The sequence below is a fragment of the Malus domestica genome, chromosome 04, assembly GCF_042453785.1.
Source record: "Malus domestica chromosome 04, GDT2T_hap1".
NCBI lineage: Eukaryota > Viridiplantae > Streptophyta > Magnoliopsida > Rosales > Rosaceae > Malus > Malus domestica.
The window spans coordinates 3240049-3264295 of NC_091664.1; the positions used below are offsets into that span (position 1 = coordinate 3240049).

General features: G+C 37.7%; 1 protein-coding gene across 1 annotated transcript; it reads left to right on the forward strand.

Annotated features, from left to right (window-relative positions):
* The first annotated feature begins 14875 nt into the window (after positions 1-14875).
* On the forward strand, positions 14876-16408 carry LOC139194892 (importin beta-like SAD2). The gene is made up of 3 exons (XM_070819890.1): positions 14876-15015; positions 15593-15718; positions 15816-16408. Exons 1-3 carry the CDS (start codon positions 14958-14960, stop codon positions 15974-15976), a joined length of 345 nt encoding a protein of 114 aa, XP_070675991.1. The 5' UTR covers positions 14876-14957; the 3' UTR covers positions 15977-16408.
* The last annotated feature ends 7839 nt before the right edge of the window (positions 16409-24247 follow it).

Genomic DNA, 24247 nt, shown 5'->3' on the forward strand with positions numbered 1-24247 from the left:
CAGCCTACTCTATCGGCTTAACTTGCTCTCGTGGCCCAACCTGCTCTAGCGGCCCAACCTGTTCTAGCGGCCCAGCCTGCCCTCGCGGCCCAGCCTGCTCCCACAGCCCAACCTGCTCCCGCAGCTCTGCCTGTTCCAATGATTTCCCAAGCAGCCTAAGTAGGCTCAAGAATATCTCGACCATCCTGAGCAACCATCGAGCCAAGGGCATTTTTACCATATTTCTCCACAGATTTGACATTTCCCAACTCAAATCTCATGCCTGAAGTCTACCATACTTCCACTGCTCAATTAGGTATATTCCTTCCAAGCTCTTCAAATCTAAATAGAGAACAACACTTGTCTCGACAAGTCATAGAGTTGACGAGCGCCCTTGCACAACAGATGACCTTGGTGAATCAACTTTTGCAACGCACCGAGATCCAACGTGCCCCGGACGAGGTATCCCGAGGTAAGATAAAGGCAGATGAACCTTTCCAGTAGCGTCTCGGCAAGCAGCCACTCGACCAGCCACGAGCCGAGCATTCGGGCAGTGTACATTCCCGATTAGGCTTCCAAGATAACGTATATTCCCGTCTTATAGCGTGGAGGAGCGTGCCCAAGGATAAGTATACATTCACGGTTGGGGCCACACTCTGATAATCAACATGAGTAACCTTACAGGCAAAGCATTCATTTGCGGCTAGGCCAGCAATGAGTATCATGCACATCACATCGGAGCAAGTAGCACATTGGACGGAAAGAAACAGTCACTCAATCCGGCTTAAGTTCAAACAGCAGCCTGTGAGTTACACACTCGCCTGCTAGGAAGATACCACACCTACCGACGAACATATAAAAGAGCAGCTTAGACCAGCACATCATGATCGGGGGCAACCGAGAGCTCTGCCACCCCAACAAAGGAAAATTCAAGAAGAAGTAAAAAGGCTTATGACCAAGCGATTACGCAATTTCTCGCACCAACCAAGCCTCAAAAAGGCACAAGATGAAACACCTAATGATGGCGCAATAATTCAGGGAGCAGCTCACTGCACTTACACCCTTATGTGGGTTCCACAAGCAGTTCGAAGTCTCAAGTAGTTCACTAAACAAAACCTCGTAGCCTGAGGATTATTTCAGTTATCCAGTAGTCCAGCTTTCCTCAGCTGCACTCACGACAACAACTTCTATGCTCTCCAGTACGATAGGATAAACTAATTGCTCTCCAGTGCGAGAGAGTAACCAATTCCCCGACACCCAAAAAGGTCTGCTCTCCAGTGCGAGAGGATAAACTAATTGCTCTTTAGTGCGAGAGGGTAAACCAATTCCCCGACACCCATATGGGTTTACTCTTCAGTGCGAGAGGATAAACTAATTGCTCTCCAGTGCGAAAGGGTAAACTAATTGCTCTTAAGTGCGAGAGGGTAAACCAATTCCTCGACACCCATCTGGGTTTGCTCTCCAGTGCTAGAGGATAAACTAATTGCTCTTCAATACGTTAAGGTAAACTAAATCGCTGACACCCATCTGGGTAAACTCTTCAGTGCGAGAAGGCCACATAGTTCAAAAGATCGAATGCTTGAAGATCAACGAAGCAATAAATGGTTATGGGCAACAGCCACTTTTACACTTAATAGTTCGCTCATCTGACACTTCATCTTGAGCAACTCTGATCTTGGCAGTTTCATCCTTGACTGCTCTATCTATGGCAGTTGAAAATCAAAATCAAGTAGTTTCCTCATTTTCAGCAGACAGCCCAAACAATTGCCTATTCCACGCCACTTCCTCGGCCCATGTCAAACCAATCCTTGGCTTCAATTAAGATGAGCTGCTCAAGCAATGTCCCTTGCCACATCACATCCTTGGCCCATGCCAATCCAACTCCTAGCCCTTATCAACCGACGTGCCGCACAACCCCGACGATTGCCCCGTGGCAGCACCACCCAAGAAAAATACAAGAAGAAATTAAGTTTTTATTACATTGGTGACGCATGGAGAAGACGAAGAAAGCAACGAAAGACGGTCATTTACACGGGCAAAATGTAGAAGATTGTTAGAGGAGAGGGAACAAATATCCTTTAAGCTCTCTCTCTCTTGTAGGGTAGAATAAATCACTCTCCAAAGTTGATTTAATAACCCATTTAAGGTGGACTTAGATAGGCTTTGAGAGAAATTTATTTCCCTTTCCTAGAAGGATCTAATTTCATATTAGAGAGGGAATTTGCATCAAAACAGGAAATAATCCTAAGTTTCCTAGAGCAAGAAGATCTCTACATCTGCTACCCTTTCCTACGAGCAGCCTAGTAGGTGTGGGGGCACTTGTGGAGCCAAAAATAATCACAAGGCGACACGTCGATTTTTGGTAAAAAGGACAAAGTTACCCCTGAGACACACCGGTTGTCCTATGCGCGAGCAGTGGACAATCATTTTTTAATCAAGCCAAGAGTGTCCAAAAAATGTAACCAATTCCAAATTATCTCATCCATCCTCATCTTAGGTAATTACTTCATAACCTACAAATTATTCCATATAAATGGAGATTAATTGGCTAATTAATGGATTAAATCATAATTAATCCATTAATCACCAATTAAATCACCCATTTTCACACAAAAAACCTCTAAGAGCCGGCCACCTCCATTCCCTATATACATGACCCTATTTTTTCTAAAAAATGAGGTCCACACTCTTGCAAAACTCCCAAAAACTCTCCAAATACTTCTCTCTAAATTCTGACTTTTGTATCGGATGTTCTTCAGCCAAAGCCCCCCCAATTCATCGTGGGTGCGTGAGGCTCTTGGCCTTGACCAAAGATGTTGATTGTTTTGTAGGTGCAATTTTGTCAAAGAAGGAGAAGGCAAAAATTTGCATCCACATTTGACATCCTTCGTTTTTCTAAAAAAAACTTAATTTAAGAACGAATATCTTTTTTTTTTTTAGAAGAGATCATCCCCGGATTTCTTTCACCAAGGCCACCGGATCAAATGATCCAGGCCTTTCAAATTTCATCCAACGGCTAAAAATTATTACACCTTTTAAGAAGTCAAAACAGGTGGACCGTTGGATGAAATTTGAAAGGGCCGAATCACTTGATCCGGTGACCTTGGTGGAAGAGATCCGGAGATGATCTCTTCTCTTTTTTTTAGATCAAGGAGGGGGATCTTTAAGATTTCTGAACTCCACTTGAACAATTAATTATACATAAATTCAAGGGCAAAAGACTGTTTACTACCCTCATGTTTCATGATTTTCAACATTTAGTATATCAAGTTTTTTTTGTCCCAGAGTCATACCTAAAGTCTAAATTTTGAGACAATCTCATACATCCGTTAGTCAAACTGTTAAGTCTCTCATTAACTGTGACGTGGCGCCTATATGGACAATGACTGGGCACCACGTGTCATCCACGTGGAAATTAAAAATAAATTATTTATTAAATAAATAAATAAAATTATATATATATATATTAAAATTTTAATAAATAATAAATAAATAAATAAAAACCTTCATTTTCCCCAGATTCGGAAGAAGAAGAAGAAGAAGGAAGAAGGAGAAAAAGGGGGAAGAAGAAGAAAAAAAACGAAATTTGCAACCAAGATTCGAAGGAAGAAGGAAGAAGAAGGAGAAAAAAAAATGCAGATTCAGAGGAAGAAGAAGAAGAAGGAGAAGGAGAAGGAATAAGAAGAAGAAAAAAAATCGAAATCTGCAACCCAGATTCGGAGGAGGAAGAAGAAGAAGAAGAAGAAGAAGGAAAAAAAACTGCAAATTCGGAGGAAGAAGAAGAAGAAGAAGAAGAAGGAAGAAAAAAAAAAAAAACCGAATCTACAACCCAGATTCGAAGGAAGAAAAAAAATGATTTTGCAACCCAGGAGGAAGAAGAAAAAAAAAAAAAAAACCGAATCTGCAACCCAGATTCGGAGGAAGAATGAAGAAAAAAAAACCTAGAGGAGTAATTCTTAAATGTATATTCACATCCTTACCTAGCACGAGGCCTTTTGGAAGTTCACTAGCTTCGGGTTCCGTAGGAACTTTGAAGTTAAGCGAGAAGGAGGCCATAGCACTCCTAGGATGGGTAACCCATTGGGAAGTTGCTCGTGAGTTCCAAAAAACAAATCCGTGAGGGAATGGTAAACCCAAAGCGGACAATATCGTGCTACGGTGGTGGAGCGGGCTTGGGATGTGGTGGAACCCGGGTCGGGATGTTACAATTGTGACAGCCCGTCCTAAATTTTGTGTTTTTATTAATTTTAGAAGTGTGAATTTATGAAAATACCTTAGAGACAAGGACTTTGACTTTCGCGGATCATCGTTTAGAGTGACGTATGACTTATTCTTTTAGCATATCCTCGTAGTATTTGTCACTACGAACGCATAGGCGAAAGCTGTTTACGAGTCAAAATTATAACAGTATAGTTACGGACGTTTGAAGTTTGTTATTTAAAGGTAGTTAAATTATTTGAACTCCCACCTTGTGGGAAGACTAACCAATCAGCCTTTAAGCAAAGAGAAAAGGGAACCAATCACATAAAAGGAGGACAAAGCCTCTAGCCAATCAGAAAAATGAGCTTTCCCGTGGGTTTTTCCGCTCACGACCACCCATTTTCCAAGGCTGATTCCGGCCAACTCCGGGGAAGTTTTTCGAAGCCACCACCACCATCTTGAAGCTCTCATTCCTCTCTACAGAACCCACCTAAGAACCACCTTGGTTAACCCTGTACGTGGCGGTTCGAGGCCACAAAAATCGATGAAAACCAATGGTGTTCCGGCCACCCTTTTCATTTTTCCGACGAATCGGCAAAGCAATAGCCGACACCACCACTTGGGCTTTCTAGCCCATCATCCCAGGAGAAAATCACCACCAGCCTTAACCCCGTTGGAGCACCGAGGAAAAAGAATCGAAGTTCACCCAAGTATAGGGTTACCGACGGATTTTAACAAAATTGAAGCTCTTCCCGGCCTATTTGGCCTGGGTCACAGTTTCCGACGACCTTCGCCACTTTCGAGGTGTTTCCCGGCCAAATCACGATGAGATAGCCATCATGTAAGGTTGCCCAGAAATTCCGACGAGTTACCAGTTTTCCCGCGGACAGCCGTCTTTCAGACCATTTTCCGATCACCTCCGGGCACCAGTTGGACTCCAAGCTGGCGCCGATCGCTCGGGACGCCTCGATGGTTATGCTAGGAAGTTGTAGCATGGACTCCAGGTGAATGGATCTTTCCTTGCTCATCTTATGTTTCATGATTGATAATTCTATAAATACTTTTAAATAAAACTGAGAAACTTATGCCATGACATATATATTTATATGTTATAAAATACTATGAGATGGTTGAGTTAGATTTCATCGTGATCTATCCATATACGTATTACTATAAATGATTATTGTGAACTACGAATGGTTTGATCCCTGCTTATGGTACGTAGGCAGTCTAACGAGACGTTAGATGCAGCCATATAAGAAATGAGATTAAATAACCGAGACCATAGCCTTGTTTAAGGAATTGAGCAATATGTGTGGGTTTTTGGTTTTAAGTATATATGTATACACTTGATATTTTCCCATAAATATGTTTAAATGAGATTATGCATTAAATGCCATGCATATAAGTTTATAATTTGTATATGAATTGGCATATGATGCATTATATATAAGTGTGTTGCTGTGAACTCTCTGAAGTGTAAGGGTGAACGTAGGACATTCAGGTAAGTTCAGGTAAGTTTAAGTAAATTCAAGTAGGTATACGGTATTAGCATGATTGATGAGATATGTGATGAGATATGAATATGTTGTATAGGTCACTACATCACTAGAAATGACTCCGACTTATATGCTAGCCATGATTGATGAGATATGTGATGAGATATGAATATGTCGTATAGGTCACTAGAAGTGACTTCGACTTATATGTTAGCCATGATTGATGAGATATGTGATGAGATATGAATATGTCGTATAGGTCACTAGAGGTGACTCTGACTTATATGTTAGCCATGATTGATGAGTATTGTGATGAAATATGAATATGTCGTATAGGTCACTAGAAGTGACTCCGACTTATATGCTAGCCATGATTGATGAGATATGTGATAAGATATGAATATGTCGTATAGGTTACTAAAGGTGACTCTGACTTATATGCTAGCCATGATTGATGAGTATTGTGATGAAATATGAATATGTCGTATAGGTCACTAGAAGTGACTCCGACTTCTATGCTAGCCATGATTGATGAGATATGTGATGAGATATGAATATGTCGTATAGGTCACTAGAGGTGACTCCGACTTATATGCTAGCCATGATTGATGAGCCACGATTGATGAGATATGAATATGTCGTATAGGTCACTAGAGGTGACTTCGACTTATATGTTAGCCATGATTGATGATATAGGTCACTAGAGGTGACTCCGACTTGCGTACTATTATGAGATATTAATCGCTTGATTATTTGATATTATTGTTGAGATGTTGTGTGGTGGTACATTATGATTTCTCTGGAAATTATACAGGTGTTGTAACGAGGGATTACATGTGTTATATGTTTTCTATTAGTAATTTACTTACATGGCCACTCACCCTTGTCTTGTCTTCACCCTCCAGGTATTATTAGCTGAGTTTTATTATCACCAAAGACTCACGGCGATAAGAAGAAGAAGAAGAAGAAGAAGAAGAAGAAGAAGAATAAGAAAAAGGAAGAAGAAAAAAAAATCCAAATCTGTAACCCAGACTCGGAGGAAGAAGAAGAAAGAAAGAAAAAAAAAAGGGAACCCAGTTTGTCCCTCCTTCCCCCCCCCCTCGAAACCTAACCCCCTGCAACCCAGAAGAAAAAGAAGGATGAGGAAGAAGAAGAAGAAGAAGAAAAGAAAAAAAAAACCGAACCCCAGAAGAAGAATAAGAAGAATAAGAAGAAGGAAAAAAAACGTGGATGACACGTGGCGCCCAGTCATTGTCCACATGGACGCCACGTCACAATTAACGGCAGATTGAACAGTTTGACTAATGGATGTATGAGATTGTCCTAGAATTTACACTTTAGGTATGACTTTGGGATGAAAAAAACTTGATGTACTAAATGTTGAAAACCACAAAACATAAGGGTAGTCAACAATCTTTTTCCCTAAATTCAAATTTAAATCTCTCTGTCATTTTAATCCAAGTGGCTTTGAGAAGTGTGTGGATTCAACCCCATGATGATTCTTTCCAAAACATAAAAGTAAAGAGAGTTTTTTTTTTGGAAAACAAGTAAAGAAAGTTTTGTGTAGTTGTTCATCTGATTTGATTTCTCTTGTCCCTTTTTTCCTTTTTAAGTTTTTCCAAGGCCCCATATACGTATTTCAATACATAAAACAACCATTCGACTTTTGACGCACGTATACCTCCAACCCTTTTGGCATGGAAATGACATAGGATATTGTTGATGCACAAAACCGGAGGTCTTGGAACAACGTAAATCCGGCCGTAAATCTGTAAGTAATGTAAATAACACAAGATGTATCGTGGTTCACCCCAAGGTTTGGGCTACGTCCACATTGATTGTATTGTATTTCTCTGAGAAGTGAGGGAGATAGTGTGAGAACTTTGCTCTAGATAGGAAAGACCTAGGGTTTGTGAAGGTGATGAGGCCTTTTTATAGAATAAGGGCTCCTCCCCTAATTACATATTTGCCCCTTTCTTTATTACATAATTGCATTTAAGTCCTCTGAGTATTTATACGAGGCCCTAAATATGGTATAAACAGTAATCCCCCAAGTCTTCAGTCAAGAGAGTCTTTTGGCTGGAGACTTGAAATTCAGTCCATGTGTGGGCCGAAGCAACTAGATGTTGTCTTGAACTGATGCTCAACTAGAAGTAGCACATGCTGCGAGGCTGCGAGGCTCGTGGCTTATGTTGCCTTGGTTGGCTCGGCTTGCAGCGTTTGAAGATGAGAGAGTCCCTTTTATAGAATAAGGGTTCGCTCATCAATACATGAATGATGGGCTAGAGTTGATGCTCTCTAATGATGGTGAGGGAGTCCCTTTTATAGAATAAGGGCTCGTTCCTCAATACATAAATGATGGGCTAGAGTTGATGCTCGCGGCGAGGCGGTTGCTCAATAGGCGGCGATGCTCTCAAATGGTGGTGAGGGAGTCCCTTTTATAGAATAAGGGCTCGCTCCTCAATACATAAGTGATGGGTTAGGAGTGATGCTTGCGGCGAGGTGGTTGCTCAGCTGGCGGCGTTGCTCTCTAATGATAGTGAGGGAGTCTCTTTTATAAAATAAGGGCTCGCTCCTCGGTACATGAATAATATGTGCTCTCTAATGAAAGTGAGGGAGTCCCTTTTATAGAATAAGGGCTCGCTCCTCAATACATAAGTAATGGGCTAAGTCTCCCAAGTATTTTTCATGAGGCGATATTTGTATACCCTGCATTGAAGCTTTGTAAATGAAGCTTTGCAAGTGAAGCTTTGAAGCTGGAGCTCTGTAAATGAAGCTTTTGAAGCTATAGCTCTGTAAATGACGCTTTTGAAGCTAGAGCTCTGTAAATGAAGCTTTTGAAGCTAGAGCTCTTTAAATGAAGCTTTTGAAGCTAGAGCTTTTGTAAATGAAGCTTTTGAAGCTGATTGACATGAGTGATGCTCATGGATGTTGACATGAGTGATGCTCATGATTGTTTATGTATGATTGGTTGAGTGATGCTCATGAATGTTTATGTATGATTGACATGAGTAATGCTCATGTATGATTGACATGATTTAAGTACTAGGCGTACTTTTGATCACCTAGTTGGTGGCATGAAGTAGAATACGGATTGTACATTTCATCACCTGGTTGGTGGCATGAATGGCTAGTTGCCAAATGATATTAGAGTACGGTTGTACATTTCATCACCTGGTTGGTGGTAATAGTGGCAGGTTGCCAAATAATTTTGGAAGTACTGGCATACTTTTGATCACCTGGTTGGTGTTATTTTGGGCTTATGGGCATTCGCCCTCTACACAGCATTCTAGCCCATTTATTTTGGGCTTTTTTTTTTACCCTCTAATGGGATTTATACATATTACCCTCTGGTGAGGTTTATACAGATGTTTCCGAAAAATAAGGAAAATAAGTTACATCATTCTGGTGGGGTGTTTATTCCTTGCTTTTGCAGTGTTTTTCTACTGCACTCTCTCTGTCTCTTCATCTGGCAGACAAAAGGAATCATAATAATACGAAAATCTTTTGCTTTTCTTCTTTTCTCTCCACTGCGTCTCTGTCTTTTGCTTTTGTGTCGTAGCTCACTTGATTGTTTTTCTTTCTGCTTTCTTCTTTTGCTTTTCTTTCTCTTTCCTTGCGCTGCTTTGCTTTGCTTTTACTTTCTTTTTCCTTTGGGTCGTCTGCACCAAAACAGAGCCTTTGGGACTGAGGGTAAATTTCACATTCACCGCAGGAGGAATTAACACAAGAACCGGGAAGAATTTCAGGCAATTCGAGCTCCTTCCTTGATTTCAAACCGGAGAGATTGGGCCAGCACGGACCCCCAACAAACTATCAAAAAATTCCTGGTGGTTAATCCACAAACGAAAACCGACCCAGAAGCAATTAATTCAAAAGACAACCCATTTGCGTGGTTAAATGCAAATTGATGGGTTAAGCTTTGTTGGGATTTTGATTCAGTGGTCTGGGGATATCAAAAATGAGGGAGATCTGTGTAGGCAAACAAATCTCTGAATTTCGTCGCCCGTTCACTACGACATCTCCGATATCCCTCTCTCTATTTTTTTTTTTTTAGCTAGTTAGTCTGGATCGGAATTCAGTGGAGAAGTGGGGTGCTGCGTTTTGCGGTTGCAGGCCAGGCAGAGAAAACCGGAGGGTGCTGCGTTTTGAGCTGATGCAGTAGCAGATTGGACTGGCTCTTCGCAGACCTCGCCAAATCTCAGCCATCAGATTACTGTTCGGACGATCGCACACTTTTCTTTTCTTCTGCTTGAGCTAGACGAAGCCGGAGGTGTGGTTGTAGCCAAACTCAACAACACCGACGGTGGCCACAGAGCCGACGTAGAGGGAAGCAACGGCGAAGGCCTTGAAAGGCTTGGTAAAGAAATTGCCGGCACAGCCTTTCCGGGATGACATAAGGGCCCAAACCCAGTGGAGCCACACTGCCCCCGGCCTACCACTAGTGGGTGTGTGACCCATTGCTACCGCTGCTTCATTCTCCGGAGTCTCTTCCTCCTCCTGCATCTGAGTTTCTCTGGCCGATGACAATAAAGCACCTTGTTTTGCTTCGTTCTATAGAATTCGGTGTGTGTTGGGTTTTTGTGGGCTTGTTTTTGGTTTTTGCAGATTCATGGCGGAGGTGAAAAATTGAGAGATACCTGACATAACTTTTCGTGTCAATTCCCACAGACAGCGCCAAATGTTGATGCACAAAACCGGAGGTCTTAGAACAACGTAAATCCGACCGTGAATCTGCAAGTAATGTAAATAACACAAGATGTATCGTTGTTCATCCCAAGGTTTGGGCTACGTCCACACTGATTGTATTGTATTTCTCTGAGAAGTGAGGGAGAAAGTGTGAGAGCTTTGCTCTAGATAGGAGAGACCTAGGGTTTGTGAGGGTGAGGAGGCCCTTTTATAGAATAAGGGCTCCTCCCCTAATTACATATTTGCCCCTTCCTTTATTACATAATTACATTTACGTCCTCTGAGTATTTATACGAGCTCTAAATACGAGGCCCTAAATATGGTATAAACAGATGTAGTCCCATATATTGCATTATTAGGTTAAGCAGAATCACCAAACCATATTTATATGAACTTTTAACAACCATCGCTTCAATCTTAAAGAGGGATTGGATTAGCCTAAACAGAATGTGTTTTGTAGTGGCACCTTAATTATATACTAGCCTTCATGCACGCGCTCACGCGCATGCAGAAGATATTTTTTGAATCAAAGCGTGTTACGCGCGACTTACACATTTTAAATGTATTTATATTCGTGAATTGACAAAAGGAAAGTCAAATATTTGAAGTAAATGAATAATCTTAGATCATGCTAGAAAAAAAACCCTCACAAACCAATCAAAGCAGCTAAATTCACATAATAAAATTGGTATTTCAATTTCCATCTACATTCTATTGAATTTACATTAAGAATAGAGAAAATAATATTTAATAAACAACTGATTGAATCACATTATTGGTAGCCCATCACCCTCCCCCTTAGTGTAGATAATATCGTTTGTTAAAAAAAACAATCATTTGACAACTAATTTAATCACATTATTATGCGCATGTGAAATTTTTTTTTTTATTATCGGCATTACACGCCTCTTAAGATGTTTAGAACGTGTTTAAAAATAGAGAAAATAATATTTAATGAACAACTAATTTAATCACATTATTACTAGCCTATTGTGAGGTACTAATTTTAAAATAAAATAAAAAAACTGTACAAAAAGAATTAATTATTAAAACATATTGTTAAAATGACTAAAATGCCCATGCATTATTTTGGGTTGCTTTTGAAATTTTTTGAATTGGGGGCATTTTTGTCCAAATTTTTTTGGTGAAGCTTGTGACCCCAAAATGAGTTGTTGGCTTTATATATAAAGATATATATATATATATATATATATATATATATATTTTTTTTTTTTTTTTTTTTTTTTGAAAAATGCTAAGGAGACTTTCTTGAAGTGGACTCTCTATAGATTCTCTGTCACATAATTTAACATTAATTTCAATGAATTATAAAATATTGTGCAAAAAACTTGAGGTTATGGAGAATTCATAAGGAGTCCTAAACATATAATATGTTCCGTGGTGCACTTTATATGTACTTTTGCCTCATTTATTTGTTCTCTTTTAAGCTGTTATGATGCTACCCTTCCATCTATCATGCCATCCATATATTTATGCTTTGGATTGAATCATCTTTTCTTTTCTCTTCTCAAGTCAATTTTCTAATAGCTGTATTTGCAATGAGTTGACATCTACAGGCTGATCGGTTTAAGGACGTAGATGAGTTAAGGGTGTTGATATCATACTATTTATTTCTAATAAAGCATTGTTTTCGGCTGACAATAACACTAGGAAGATATATTTAAGCTGAGTGTGATACCTAGTTGTAAGTGTACTTGTGGAGATTAGGATTCTCTCATCTCTCCTCTTTTTATCCTCTTTCGTTCCCTTCTCTTACATTTTCTATTTTGTCTTTCTCTTTTTATAAAAAAATTAATATAAGATGTTAATGTAGCTTAATCGTGACCATTCAAATGGGAGGGGATGGAAAAAAAGATGGGACAGAATCCTACTCCTACTCCTACTCCTACTCCTACTCGTGGTGGCAAAACTTTATTGTAAGTGAATTATCCTGTTTTAAACTACGTAGTTTTGTAAATATACTATCATAACCTCCGTGATCTAGTGATAGTTACCGGAAGTCTTAAGTCATGTCATGTGTATGTGAGGAAGGTATAAATATTTGTTGCGAGTTCGATATTGGGTTTTGGCTAGCTTGTTTACTAGATTATTAATTAGTTATTATGGATTACTTACTTTTAAGGAAACACATTATTAGAGTCTTTTTTTTTAATCCAATAATATATTTATATTAAAGGAAAATTAATGAAAAGTTAAAAAAAAACTTTAGTTTTAATGAAAAATGACAAATAAATGTGTAGTGAATAGTACCAGGAAAAAGTAAAAATGTGGTTTTTCGTTAAAAGTGAACAATACCATGAGTGTTTCGTTAAAACTTCTTTATATTAATGGGTGGGGATTTTGGGCTAGACCGTAAAGTGTGCATGTCATAATACTTTGGCATCGAACTCGTCATCCACCGACGTTAAACCTAAACCTCCTTATATGTAGAGAAAAATATTATTTGACCATAGACTATTAAATGCATTTTCAAAGTTTTAAAACACAGAGGGCTTAAAATCTTACAAAATGATGTACAATATTCGTATGCATGACATTTAACCATCATATATGCATGGGTTTGGGATGCAACGAAAGTAACAACCTTAATTTTTTTCATGCAAATATATTTTCCTTTGCGACGTACATGCATGCACAATTATTACCAGACGAAGCAATTTTAGAACGACTTTTAGCCTGGAAATGATTATATTTTAAGGGCACAAGAATAAGATTGCTCTTTATTTAATAAATTAATTTTCTGGTGTTTGTAGTATACTGTTTAAAGTCTAAAGAACACAGGCAACCACACACTTTATGGTCAGCAAGTGATTGTTAATCAATCAGAAGAACAATTAGATTATTAAGATGAGATAGATATAAAATATATATGCCAAAAATATATCACCTTATTTGGAAGGGTGGCTCTTCCTTTTGAGTGCAACTTTGCACCAAACATAGACATTTAAGTTTCTTCTTCTTCTTCTTCTTCTTTCTTCCAAAAAAAAAAAAACATATACATTTAAGAAGAATTTTGTTAAGGCTGATATAGAAGCTGCTTGCATCTCCTTTTCCCATTATTATTGGATGATATATATATATATAGGACTTAATTATTGTTCAGGAGTGATTTGATACATTGATTAGTAATTACTTAACCAGCAAGACAGCAAGCAAGGAGTCTTATTATATGTCTGCAGGTACATTACATACCAACAGGATCCTCTCCGGATCCTTTTGGTAAGGATCTGGGAGATTCGTGAATCGTGTTCGTTCATCGTACATCGTGCGGCCAGTTTTACAATTGTTATGAAAAACATTTAAGCTTGAAGAAACTTACTTTTTTTCATAATTGTTCTGTCCTTATTCTCTCCCATCCCTATTGTTAGGCCATCTCCAACCGAAGGCTGGTCAGAGGGCTCGTTTGAGCCCTCTAGCCCTCCAAGATTCCCCAAGATATTAATATTTTAATGAACAGTACAGGGCCATATTTGCCTCCGTCTCCAACCGAGGGCCAGAGGGCCAAAGGGCTCGTTTTAGCCCTGTCACAAAAAACCGTCTCCAACCGAGGGCCAAAGGGCCATAGGGCCAAACATAATTTATTATTTAAAAACTACAATTTAATGTTGTATAAATGGCCTAGGAAGTTATACGAAAAAAATAGAATTGAAAAAAAATATGAAACAAATTTTGTGAAATAAAAGTTATAGGAAAAAAAATATGAAACAAAATTTGATTCATATGAAAAGGAAAAAAAAAGGGGAAAAAAAGAAGTTTACATTCATTAAAAAAAAATTAAAAAAAATGAAGTTTAAATTCATTAAAAAAAAAAGGCCTAATAATACAACGGCTACTAGCCGTTATATTAAAAAACATTTCAAATTATTAGTGTCGGTTATAACCGACACTAATAGTTGAACTATTAAAAAAAAAAGAATATCTTTAATGCTGTCGGCTATAACCGATAGCAATAGGAAATCATTAAAAAAAAAAATAGCCAGCCCGAGGCTGGCTGGCTGGCCGAAAGCAGTCAGCCCTCTAGCCCTCCAGCCCTCTCCGATCCCGTGGGGCCCTCCCAGATTCCAGAGCCCTCTGGCCTAGCCCTCGGTTGGAGACGGTTTTAGGGCTATTTTCGGCCCTCTGGCCCTCTGAACCCTTCGGTTGGAGATGGCCTTATCTTAGTCTTATTGTTAATTTCACTTCATTTTATTATCCGTGTTATTTACTCTCTAGTTGTATCTCCACTTGGATTAAATATCCTTGAAACAAATTAAGTATGAGAGGAATGTGTGACAGTGATTTAATTCGACGAATGGGAATATTTAGATTTATAATGTGAATCAATTCAGATTTAGAAATGAGAATGTTTATACATTTCATTGTAGCTAGTAAAATATGTTACTTCTACATTTTAATTTATAACTTTTGTTTGCATGACTCCTGCACTTAAGTTTTTTACTATCAGTTTTTGACACTTAATAATGTTGTGTTGGCAGAAGCTACAAAGGAGGAAGAACCAGAAGATAACGACGAAATGGATGGTTTCCAAACTGATGATGATGATGAATATGGGATGGATCTGACAAGGAAATGGGACTTGATGCCGAGGATGGTGATGAAGTTGATAGCGTTAAACTTCAAAAGTTAGGTGTGCCCTGTTCTCTTATTAGAATTTTTTTAGAGAGAATACTTGCTATTCTATGGTGGTCATCTTTTATGATCTTTTGAGAGTAAGGGTGAAGTTAAACATGCTGTGTAGTGTCGTCACATTATCCTGGTTTGTGATGCCTAATATTGACTGAACAATTCACCTTTCTAACTCATCCCAAAATTTGAATTTCATTTCCCCTTTTTTTGTTAAGATACTAAAATTACATCACAACAAGTTAGTCAGGCTTTCAGGTGATTCTCGATGCTTGATGTTTGTTCAAGTTCATTTTCTTTAAATTATTTTAGTTCTTGTGAGGTGTGATGTGAAAGGCCAGCATGGTGCTTGCCCAGGTACTATAAGTCAATAAAGATGCCTAACAGTCCCATAGGACCCTTATGCATGCAATTTAATGATGACGCGCTTAGTCCCCTGCATCCCTTGAGATATTGTCGCGAGCTTTTTTATTTTCTGTTCAAATGATTGTATTTTCTTTTACTGCATGTTTTCACATTGTTCTTTCTTGCTATATGTATCCACTGCCGGCTAATTAATTATCGTTTGCGGGGTGCTACAGGCAAGTCTTTCCGCCCTAGTGATGAATATGACTCAGACTCGGACGATGATTTCAGTGATGATGAGGAATTACAGTCACCAATTGATGATGTGGATCCTTTTATCCATTTTGTTGATGCAGTCAAAGGTATGTGGACAAACTTTCCCGTGTTATCTGTTGAATAACTTTTAAATTTATGGCATTTTTGACATGTTTCCTTATTTCCTATGCGTTGCTCGTGAAGCCATGCAAGCATCAGATCCGTTGAGAGTTCACAGCCTTATGCAGACTCTGGACTTCCAGTATCAGGCTCTTGCAAATGGCGTTGCACAGCATGCTGAACAGAGGAGAGCAGAGATTGAAAAAGAGAAGATGGAGGAGGCAGCAGCTGCCACAGCTTCATGATTTTGCTTCTCTCGTTGTGGCTTCAATTTTCCCTTGCTCTTCTTTGCCTCTTCCATTCATGTAGTAACGGGAATATAGAGAAACAAAGTCGTTGACGGTCCATTCAGAGTATTTGGTTGCTTTGGTGGTCGCAGACTCGCAGTTGTCGGTTAGTCTAAAGGACTTATCATTTTGAAGTACTTGGAGCGGTTCTCTGATGAGTTCCAACAATATGCAAAATTTTGGGGAACTCTGGAGCTGGTACGTCAATTCTGGGTTTGGCTTTTAGTCATTGTGCGGTGAGTCAGGCCATTCTGTGGTAGGATACGCATTTCGGATCTATTTTTTCACAGATTGGTTAATTGGAAATGGTGGGTTTATTTATTTTCTTGACTTCTGCGTTGTTTATGTTATTAAATCGAAACTTTATGCAAGAACTGTAACTTTGTCTTCATTTTTGTTTGTTTGTTTGATGACCATAGCACCTACATTGGTGAATGCTTCATGCAATCGAGGCCGGAAAAATATCGAAAATTGAAATTGTGTTTTAGACGTTACTTGCATTGCTGCTTGAATATTGTGAGCCAGTTTGTAGAAGAATCACTTTCAATTGTGGGTTTTCATATTTAATGCGTTGAATCACATCCGACCCAGACATTGAAAAATGAGCACTTGAATTCGTAGCAAGTAGATCAATTTAATAAAAGGACAGGTTAATCAGAATAATAATAATATGAAAGCAATACTCACCTAATTGAAGACGTTGAATGGTCTGTTAAAAGAATGGAGATGGGTTTATGGTGGCAGGTGGACTCCTTTGTCATAACTTTTTGGAGACTGGATCATTGATTTTGCAATTCATGTGGGTGATGGAGAAGTGCTTGAAGCAAAGCTACGTTGGACATTGTTAGGATGGTTAGGAAGCACATCCTAATTCCTAAGATGGATTATAAGAGTTTAAATACATGAGGTCTTAGGTTCGATTATCGTCAAAGGTAAATTTTAAATCATATTATTGCTAGTCTATTAGGAGACTTAGTCCACTCATTATCTCTTAGTGTAGATAATATCGTTTGTTCACACAAAAAAAAATTGTATTCAAACAAGATTTTAAAGGAGTTTATAACGGCCATTTGGTAACGTTTTATAAAAGGACTTTTGAAGAACTGTTTTGTAAAACCAGCAACACACACATAATATTGATTTTTATGGTTTGAGAATCATCTAGTAGTTTAATTCGAGAATGATTTTTGAGAATGAAAACATTGTAAACACGTTTGGTATCAATATATAAAATGTTAAAATAAATAATGTAAATTCGTGTTTGGTAGTAATTGTGGAGACATAATAACCACATCCAATAGAAGATGGACATATGGACACTATGCTCAATATGTGCTCTTACCAACAAGGACCTTCAGAACTACTAGCTGGCAGGACTATGGATATTGGCTTGCATCATCAAGGACTGCCTAGTATGTTCTGCAATCTCCCCGCCCAGCTACCTGCTAGGATTATTCCCTATAAATAGGCAAGTAACAAAGGAAACCGTAATCACCACTTACTACTAAGAACTCTCTCAAGTTCTCTTTTCTATCCACTACTTTTGACTTAGGCATGAGATGCCCTTCGATACATCCTCACCCAGATATCCACGTGGACCCAAAAATCAAGGCATGCTAGCCATCACTTGGAGGGTCACAAAGCCATAATATATAAGTGATGTGTAAAAGTACAGATACATTAAAACCAAAGTCTAACTAAAAGTGCGCATTGTAGGGTGAACCCTTATTACAAAGCATGCAATGTCAGAGCATATTTAAAAATGTAACACAATTAAAGAATATTCTCATTTGGATAGGATGGATATTTGTACGAAGTAACATAAAATAACTTTTTACATAATCGGAACAGGATGTCAGCAAGTACCAATGATCCTCGTCTACACTAGAATACAACTACTAAGTCCTACAGGGCGCAAAACAAAAATATGAGTGAGCAAAAATATAAAGATTTTCTAAAACCTTTGTTTCTTGGAATATAGTAACCCCTCACACCCTATCCACTATTATACTGGATCACATGTTATATTTGGACTTTTTAGTTAGTGCGGATCTTGTCGCGTTTAGCCTTTTAGGTGTTTTTACAGTTATGTTGATATTCATATCTTGTACATGTCTCTAATTTATTGTTGAAATTGTTTTAACGAATATCACTATTTTTTAAGAACATTAAAACAATTTCACATGAGAAAATTCAATTTAATAAGATTGCTAAGGAGACTCTCTCAAAGTGAGACTCTTCATGGGCTCTCAGCCACCTCATACTTTTGGCACAATGTTTTACAATGTTGGCACGAAAATTGTGTAAAAAACATGAGATAACGGAGAGTCAAAAGTAAGAGTCTCCTTAGCGTTTATAATTTGAACATTTAACATTTTCCAATAAAGTAGAGATTAAATAATTATTGGCAAGTCCTTATAGATTTTAAACTCAAGCACTCTTTTCGTAAGCATTTGACATCCTCCGCTTTTCTAAAAAGATTAATTTAAGGACGAGTATCATTTTTTTTCTTTTTTTTTTTTTTGAGATCAAGGAGGATCTTTAAGATTTCTGAACTCCACTTAAACAATTAATTACACTTAAATTCAAATTTAATCTCTCTGTCATTTAATCCAAGTGGCTTTGAGAAGTCTGAGGATTCGACACCCAGATGATTCTTTCCAAAACATAAAAGTCAAGAGAGTTTTGTCTAGTTGTTCATTTGATTTGATTTCTCTTGTCCCTTTTTACCTTATTGAGTTTTTATAAGGCCCCATATACGTATTTCAATACATTTAAGAACCATTCAACTTCTGACGCATGTATACCTCCAACCCTTTTGGTATGGAAATGACATAGTATATAGTCCCATATATTGCATTATTAGGTTAAGCTGAGTCACTAAACCATATTTGTAAGAACTTTTAACAACCATTGCTTCAATCTTAAAGAGGGGTTGGATTAGCCTTTTTTTTTTTTTTTTGAGAAATGCTAAGGACACTCTCAAGTGGGACTCTTCATGGACTTTCTGTCACTTCATAGTTTAACATTAATTTTCGTGTCAACAATATAAAACATTGTGCAAAAAACATGATGTAACGAAAAGTCCATAGAGAGTCCTAAACATAAGGGTTTTTATCACAAATGGTTCCTGAAATTGACCATCATCATCAAGATAGTCCCTGAAATTGAAAATCAATCAATGTAGTCCCTAAAAATAAGTGTCGCAAATCAATGTGGTCATTCCAACACAATTCTGTTAAGTGCTGATGTGACGCATAAATGGGCCCTACAAGTCTTTTTTTTTCTTTCAAATGGTCCTTGAAATTGACCCATGACATCAGAATGGTCCTTGAAATTGATCCGCGACATTAGAATGGTCCCTGAAATTGAAAATTGATTAATGTAGGTCCACAAGTAAGTGTCTCAATCAATGTAGTCATTCCGTCACAATTCTGTCAAAAATTCTGTTATGTGCTGATGTGACACATAAATGTATCACACAAGTCTAATTAAATTAAAAAAATTACAAATAGGGTTAATAATTTAATAGTTAATAAAAAAATTGTCAACCTAACAACCTAGTCTTGCAATCACCTCTGGTCCCAGTTCACATTTCTCTACCTCTTTCGCTATCTATTCTCTAAAAAAATCTCAATACACTCATCTTTACACACTTCGACTTCACTGAATTGAACCTGGATTGAGATCACCTTTGGTGACGGCTTGGCCTATTGGCAACGACTACTGGGACATCACTGTTAACATTTAGGCAATCAACATTCTCACAACTTAATCTTGGAGACCATGTTTAGCGCTTCCATAATGGTCCGGTGATGCAAAGAACAACGAGGTCTGCCTTCAAATAATGAGGTTATAGCTGAGGTGCATCCATTGTTGGTTGAAAACTATTTCCACACCTCTTCTTAGGCCTTGGTTAAGCCTTGTGCCTTTGAGAATTTATGGAAGGAATCTCTCTTCGGAGTAGGCCCTACTATAAGGAAAAAAAAAATCAGTTGAGCAAAAAGATACTTAGACAACTTTTTTTTAATTAATTATTAAACCCACATCAGCACATAAGAAATCTTTTTACAAAATTGTGGTGGAAGGATTATATTGATTTGCGACACCTATTTTCAATGACTACATTGATTGATTTTCAATTTCAATGACCATATTGATGGTGTGAGTCAATTTAAGGGACCATTTGTGATAAAAACCCGTAAAAGTTGTGGGCCCATTTATGTGCCAGATCAGCACTTAACGGAATTTTAACATAATTGTGACCAAAGGACCACATTAATTTAAGACACCTATTTTCAGGGACTACATTGTTTGATTTTTAATTTCAGGGACCATCTTGATGATGAGGGTCAATTTCAAAAACCATTTGTGATAAAAACCCTAAACATAATGTGTTTCATAGTGCACTTTATATATACTTTTCCCTCAATCATGTCATCCATATATTTATGCTTTTGGATTGGATTATCTTTTCTTTTCTCTTCCCTTCCATCTATCATGCCATCCATATATTTATGCTTTTGGATTGGATAATCTTTTCTTTTCTCTTCTCAAGTCAATTTTCTAGTAGCTGTATTTGCAATGGATTGACATCTACAGCTCTAACTAGAAACTGCTTTGAGGAAATAAATATGCGCAATATCTACAAGTTGATCAGTTTAAGGATAGATGAGTTTGGATAAAGATGTTGATATTATACTATTTATTTCTAAAAAAGCATTGTCTTCGGCTGACAATAATGCTAGGAAGATATATTTAAGCTGAGTTTGATACCTAATTGTAAGCTTACTTATAATGACATAACTTTATTGTAAGTGAATTATCCTGTTTTAAAAGTATCGTAGCTTTGTAAATATACTCATAACCTTGTGATCTAGTGATCATTGCTGGAAATCTAAAGTCATGTCATGTGAATGTGAGGAAGGTATATATTTGTTGCGAGTTCGATAATCGGTTTTGGCTAGCTTGTTCACTAGATTGTTAATTAGTTGGTATGGATTAAACATATTTTTTGAGTTTTTATTTTAATTTAACGATATATGTATATTAATGGGTGGGGATTTTTGGTTAGAAAACAAAGTGGGCATGCAATAATATTTTAGTATCGAACTCATCATCTACTGATGTTAAACCCAAATCTCTTACTTATACGTAGAGAAAAATACTATTTGACCATAGACTACTAAATGACATTTTCAAAGTTTTAAAACACAGAGGGCTTAAAATCTTGTGTACAAAATGTGGACAATCTTCGTATGCTCATAAATGCATGGGTTTGGGATGCTCTGAAAGTAACAACCTTAATTATATACATGCATATCCTTTTTGACGTACATGCATACACAGTTATTACCAGATGAAGCAATTTTAGAAAGACTTTTAGCCTGGAAATGATGAGATTTATATCTGAGGGCACAAAAATATTGCCCTTTATGTAATAATTAAATTTCTGGTGTTTGTAGTACTGTTTAAAGTCTAAAGAACACAGGCAACCACACACTTTATAGTCAGCGATTGTTAATCAATTAGAAGAACAACTAGATTATAAAGATGATATAGATAATATATATATATATGTGTGCGCGCGCGCGCGCGCCAAAAATATATCACCTCATAAGGAAGGGTGGCTTTTCCTTTTGAGTGCAACTTTGCACCAAACATATACATTTAAGAAGAATTATGTTAAAGCTGATATAGAATAAGCTGCTTGCATCTCGTTTTCCCATTATTATTGGATGAATTGATAAAATATATCACCTCATAAGGAAGGGTGGCTTTTCCTTTTGAGTGCAACTTTGCACCTAACATATACATTTAAGAAGAATTATGTTAAAGCTGATATAGAATAAGCTGCTTGCATCTCGTTTTCCCATTATTATTGGATGAATTGATATAAATATAAATAAATAAATATATATATATATATATATTCTTGAGTATATTACATAAAACTATCTCAACTATTGGGTCAGTCACAGTTTCATATCTCATCTTTAAAATATTTCAATGTTATACCTCATCTTACAAATTTGTTACAATTTCATACATTCCGTCAATTTGTCTGTTAATTCTTCAATTAAATAGTAACGTGGCTTGAGACGAGATCCATTTTCTATTAAAAAATTAATTAAATATTAAATACTAAAAAAATAATAATAATAATTTTTTTTGGCATGGGGGACCCACCCCATATCCCCTCACCCTTCTTCCCCGCTCCCGTCTTCCCCAACCCAAAACAAGAACCACCCCAAACCCAAATCCCAAAAATGGCGACATGGGTTTTGTTCATTTGGTATTTTTCTCTTACCCCTTTTGATTTTTTTAGGTGCAAAGCTCGCCCCCAAGGTGGGTGTGAACTACGGCCAGCTGGACAACAACCTCCCACCATCGTCACAATTGGTGAAACTCATCCAGTCACTCAAGGCCAAGCGAGTCAAGCTCTACGACGCCAACCCCAAAATCCTCACCGCCCTCCGTAACACCGGCCTCCAGGTCTTCATCATGGTCCCCAACGAGCTCATTAACAACATCTCCTCCAATTAAACGCTCGCCCACCATTGGGTCCACACCAACTTTGTCCTCTCTGATTTGGTACCTCCTCGTTGGAAACGACATCCTCAGCCAACCCGATAAACAGATATGGTATAATCTCGTACCCGCAATGCGAACACCAAACAGTGTACTAGCACGGAGTGGAATTTCGGGTTGTTATACCAGAACGGGTTGCATGTGTACCCGATTGACTTGAGCGGGAAGACGTCTTTGTCGGAGTACTTGCCGTTGCCGACAGCGACAAATAACAAGCCATATAAAAGGTCAATTTGGTGCATGGTGGCGAAGGGAGTGAATAGGAGTGCGGTGGCGTAGACTCTATCGTACGCCTGCTCGTGAATAGGGCCGCCGTCGTAACATTGAGGCACGGGGGGAAGCAGTGCGGTTGAAGAAGGTGGAGGAACGGGAGGAGAAGCTGGAAGTGAAGGAGGCGAAGGCAGAAGCAGACGAGAAGCTGGAGTGGAGGAGGCGAAGGCGGGTCAGATCTGGGTTTTGGGTGGTTCTGGTTTTGGGTTGGGGGAAGACGGGAGCGGGGAAGAAGGGTGAGGGCGATAAGGGGTGGCTCCCTCACCCCCATACAAAAAATTTTTTTTTAAGTTTTTAATATTTAATTAATTTTCAAATAGAGAGTAGGTCCATCTCAAGTCACATCACTATTTAACGGAAGAATTGATAGACAAACTGACCGAAGGTATAAAATTGTAACAAATTCGTAAGATGAGGTTGACATTGGAATGTTTTAAAGATAGGATATAAAACTGTGATTGACCCAATAGTTGAGGTAATTTTATGTAATTTACCCATTTATATAAAGCCAACAAGTCCAATGAATACTGTTTTTTTATGTCACAAGCTTCACCAAAAAAAAAAAAGAGGACAAAAATGCCCCTCGAACAAACTTCAAAAGCAACCCAAAATAATGCATCATATATGACAGAGGTATTTTCGTCATTTTAATGATTAATTTTTTTGTACAGATTTTTTTAATTAGTAACTCACAATAGGTTAGCCATAATGTGATTTAATCAGCTGTTCATTAAATATTATTTTCTCTATTTTTAAACACGTTCAAAAAATTTTAAGAGGCATGCAATGCCGGTTATAAAAAAGATCTTTCGCATGCGAATAATAATGTAATTAAATAATTGTCAAATGATTGTTTTAAAAAAAAATGATATTATCTACACTAAGGGAGAGGGATTGACTTAGCCTCACAATAGACTAGCAATAATGTGATTCAATAGTTGTTTAGTAAATATTATTTTCTTTATTCTTAATGTAAATTCTATAGATATCGATTTTATTATGTGGATTCAGCTCATTTAATTGGTTTATAAGATTATTCATTTACTTCAAATATTTGACTTTCCTTTTGTCAATTTACGCATATAAATATATTTAAAATGTGTAAATCATACGTAACACACCATGATTCAAAAAATACCTTCTGCACCATGAAAAAAAATGTGCATAACTTGATTAAGAAAAATAATCACCGTTTCATCTGAAACTATTGAACTAAAATGTGCATAATTTGATACAAGACTTCCTGCCGACAGTGTATGCTGATACATGGAGGTGAATTGTCTGCCCTCCCATTTTCATACTCTCCTCATGGCCTCATGTGATGTGTGGTTACGGTTAAGTCACGTCAATATTTTATATTAATTTTTT

Excerpts from the sequence above, each read along its gene's own strand:
- LOC139194892 (XM_070819890.1), top strand. The coding sequence starts at position 14,958 with ATGGGACTTGATGCCGAGGATGGTGATGAAGTTGATAGCGTTAAACTT. Across the intron at positions 15,016-15,592 it reads CGTTAAACTTCAAAAGTTAG|GCAAGTCTTTCCGCCCTAGT; the intron begins GTGTGCCCTGTT and ends GGGGTGCTACAG. Across the intron at positions 15,719-15,815 it reads TTTTGTTGATGCAGTCAAAG|CCATGCAAGCATCAGATCCG; the intron begins GTATGTGGACAA and ends TTGCTCGTGAAG.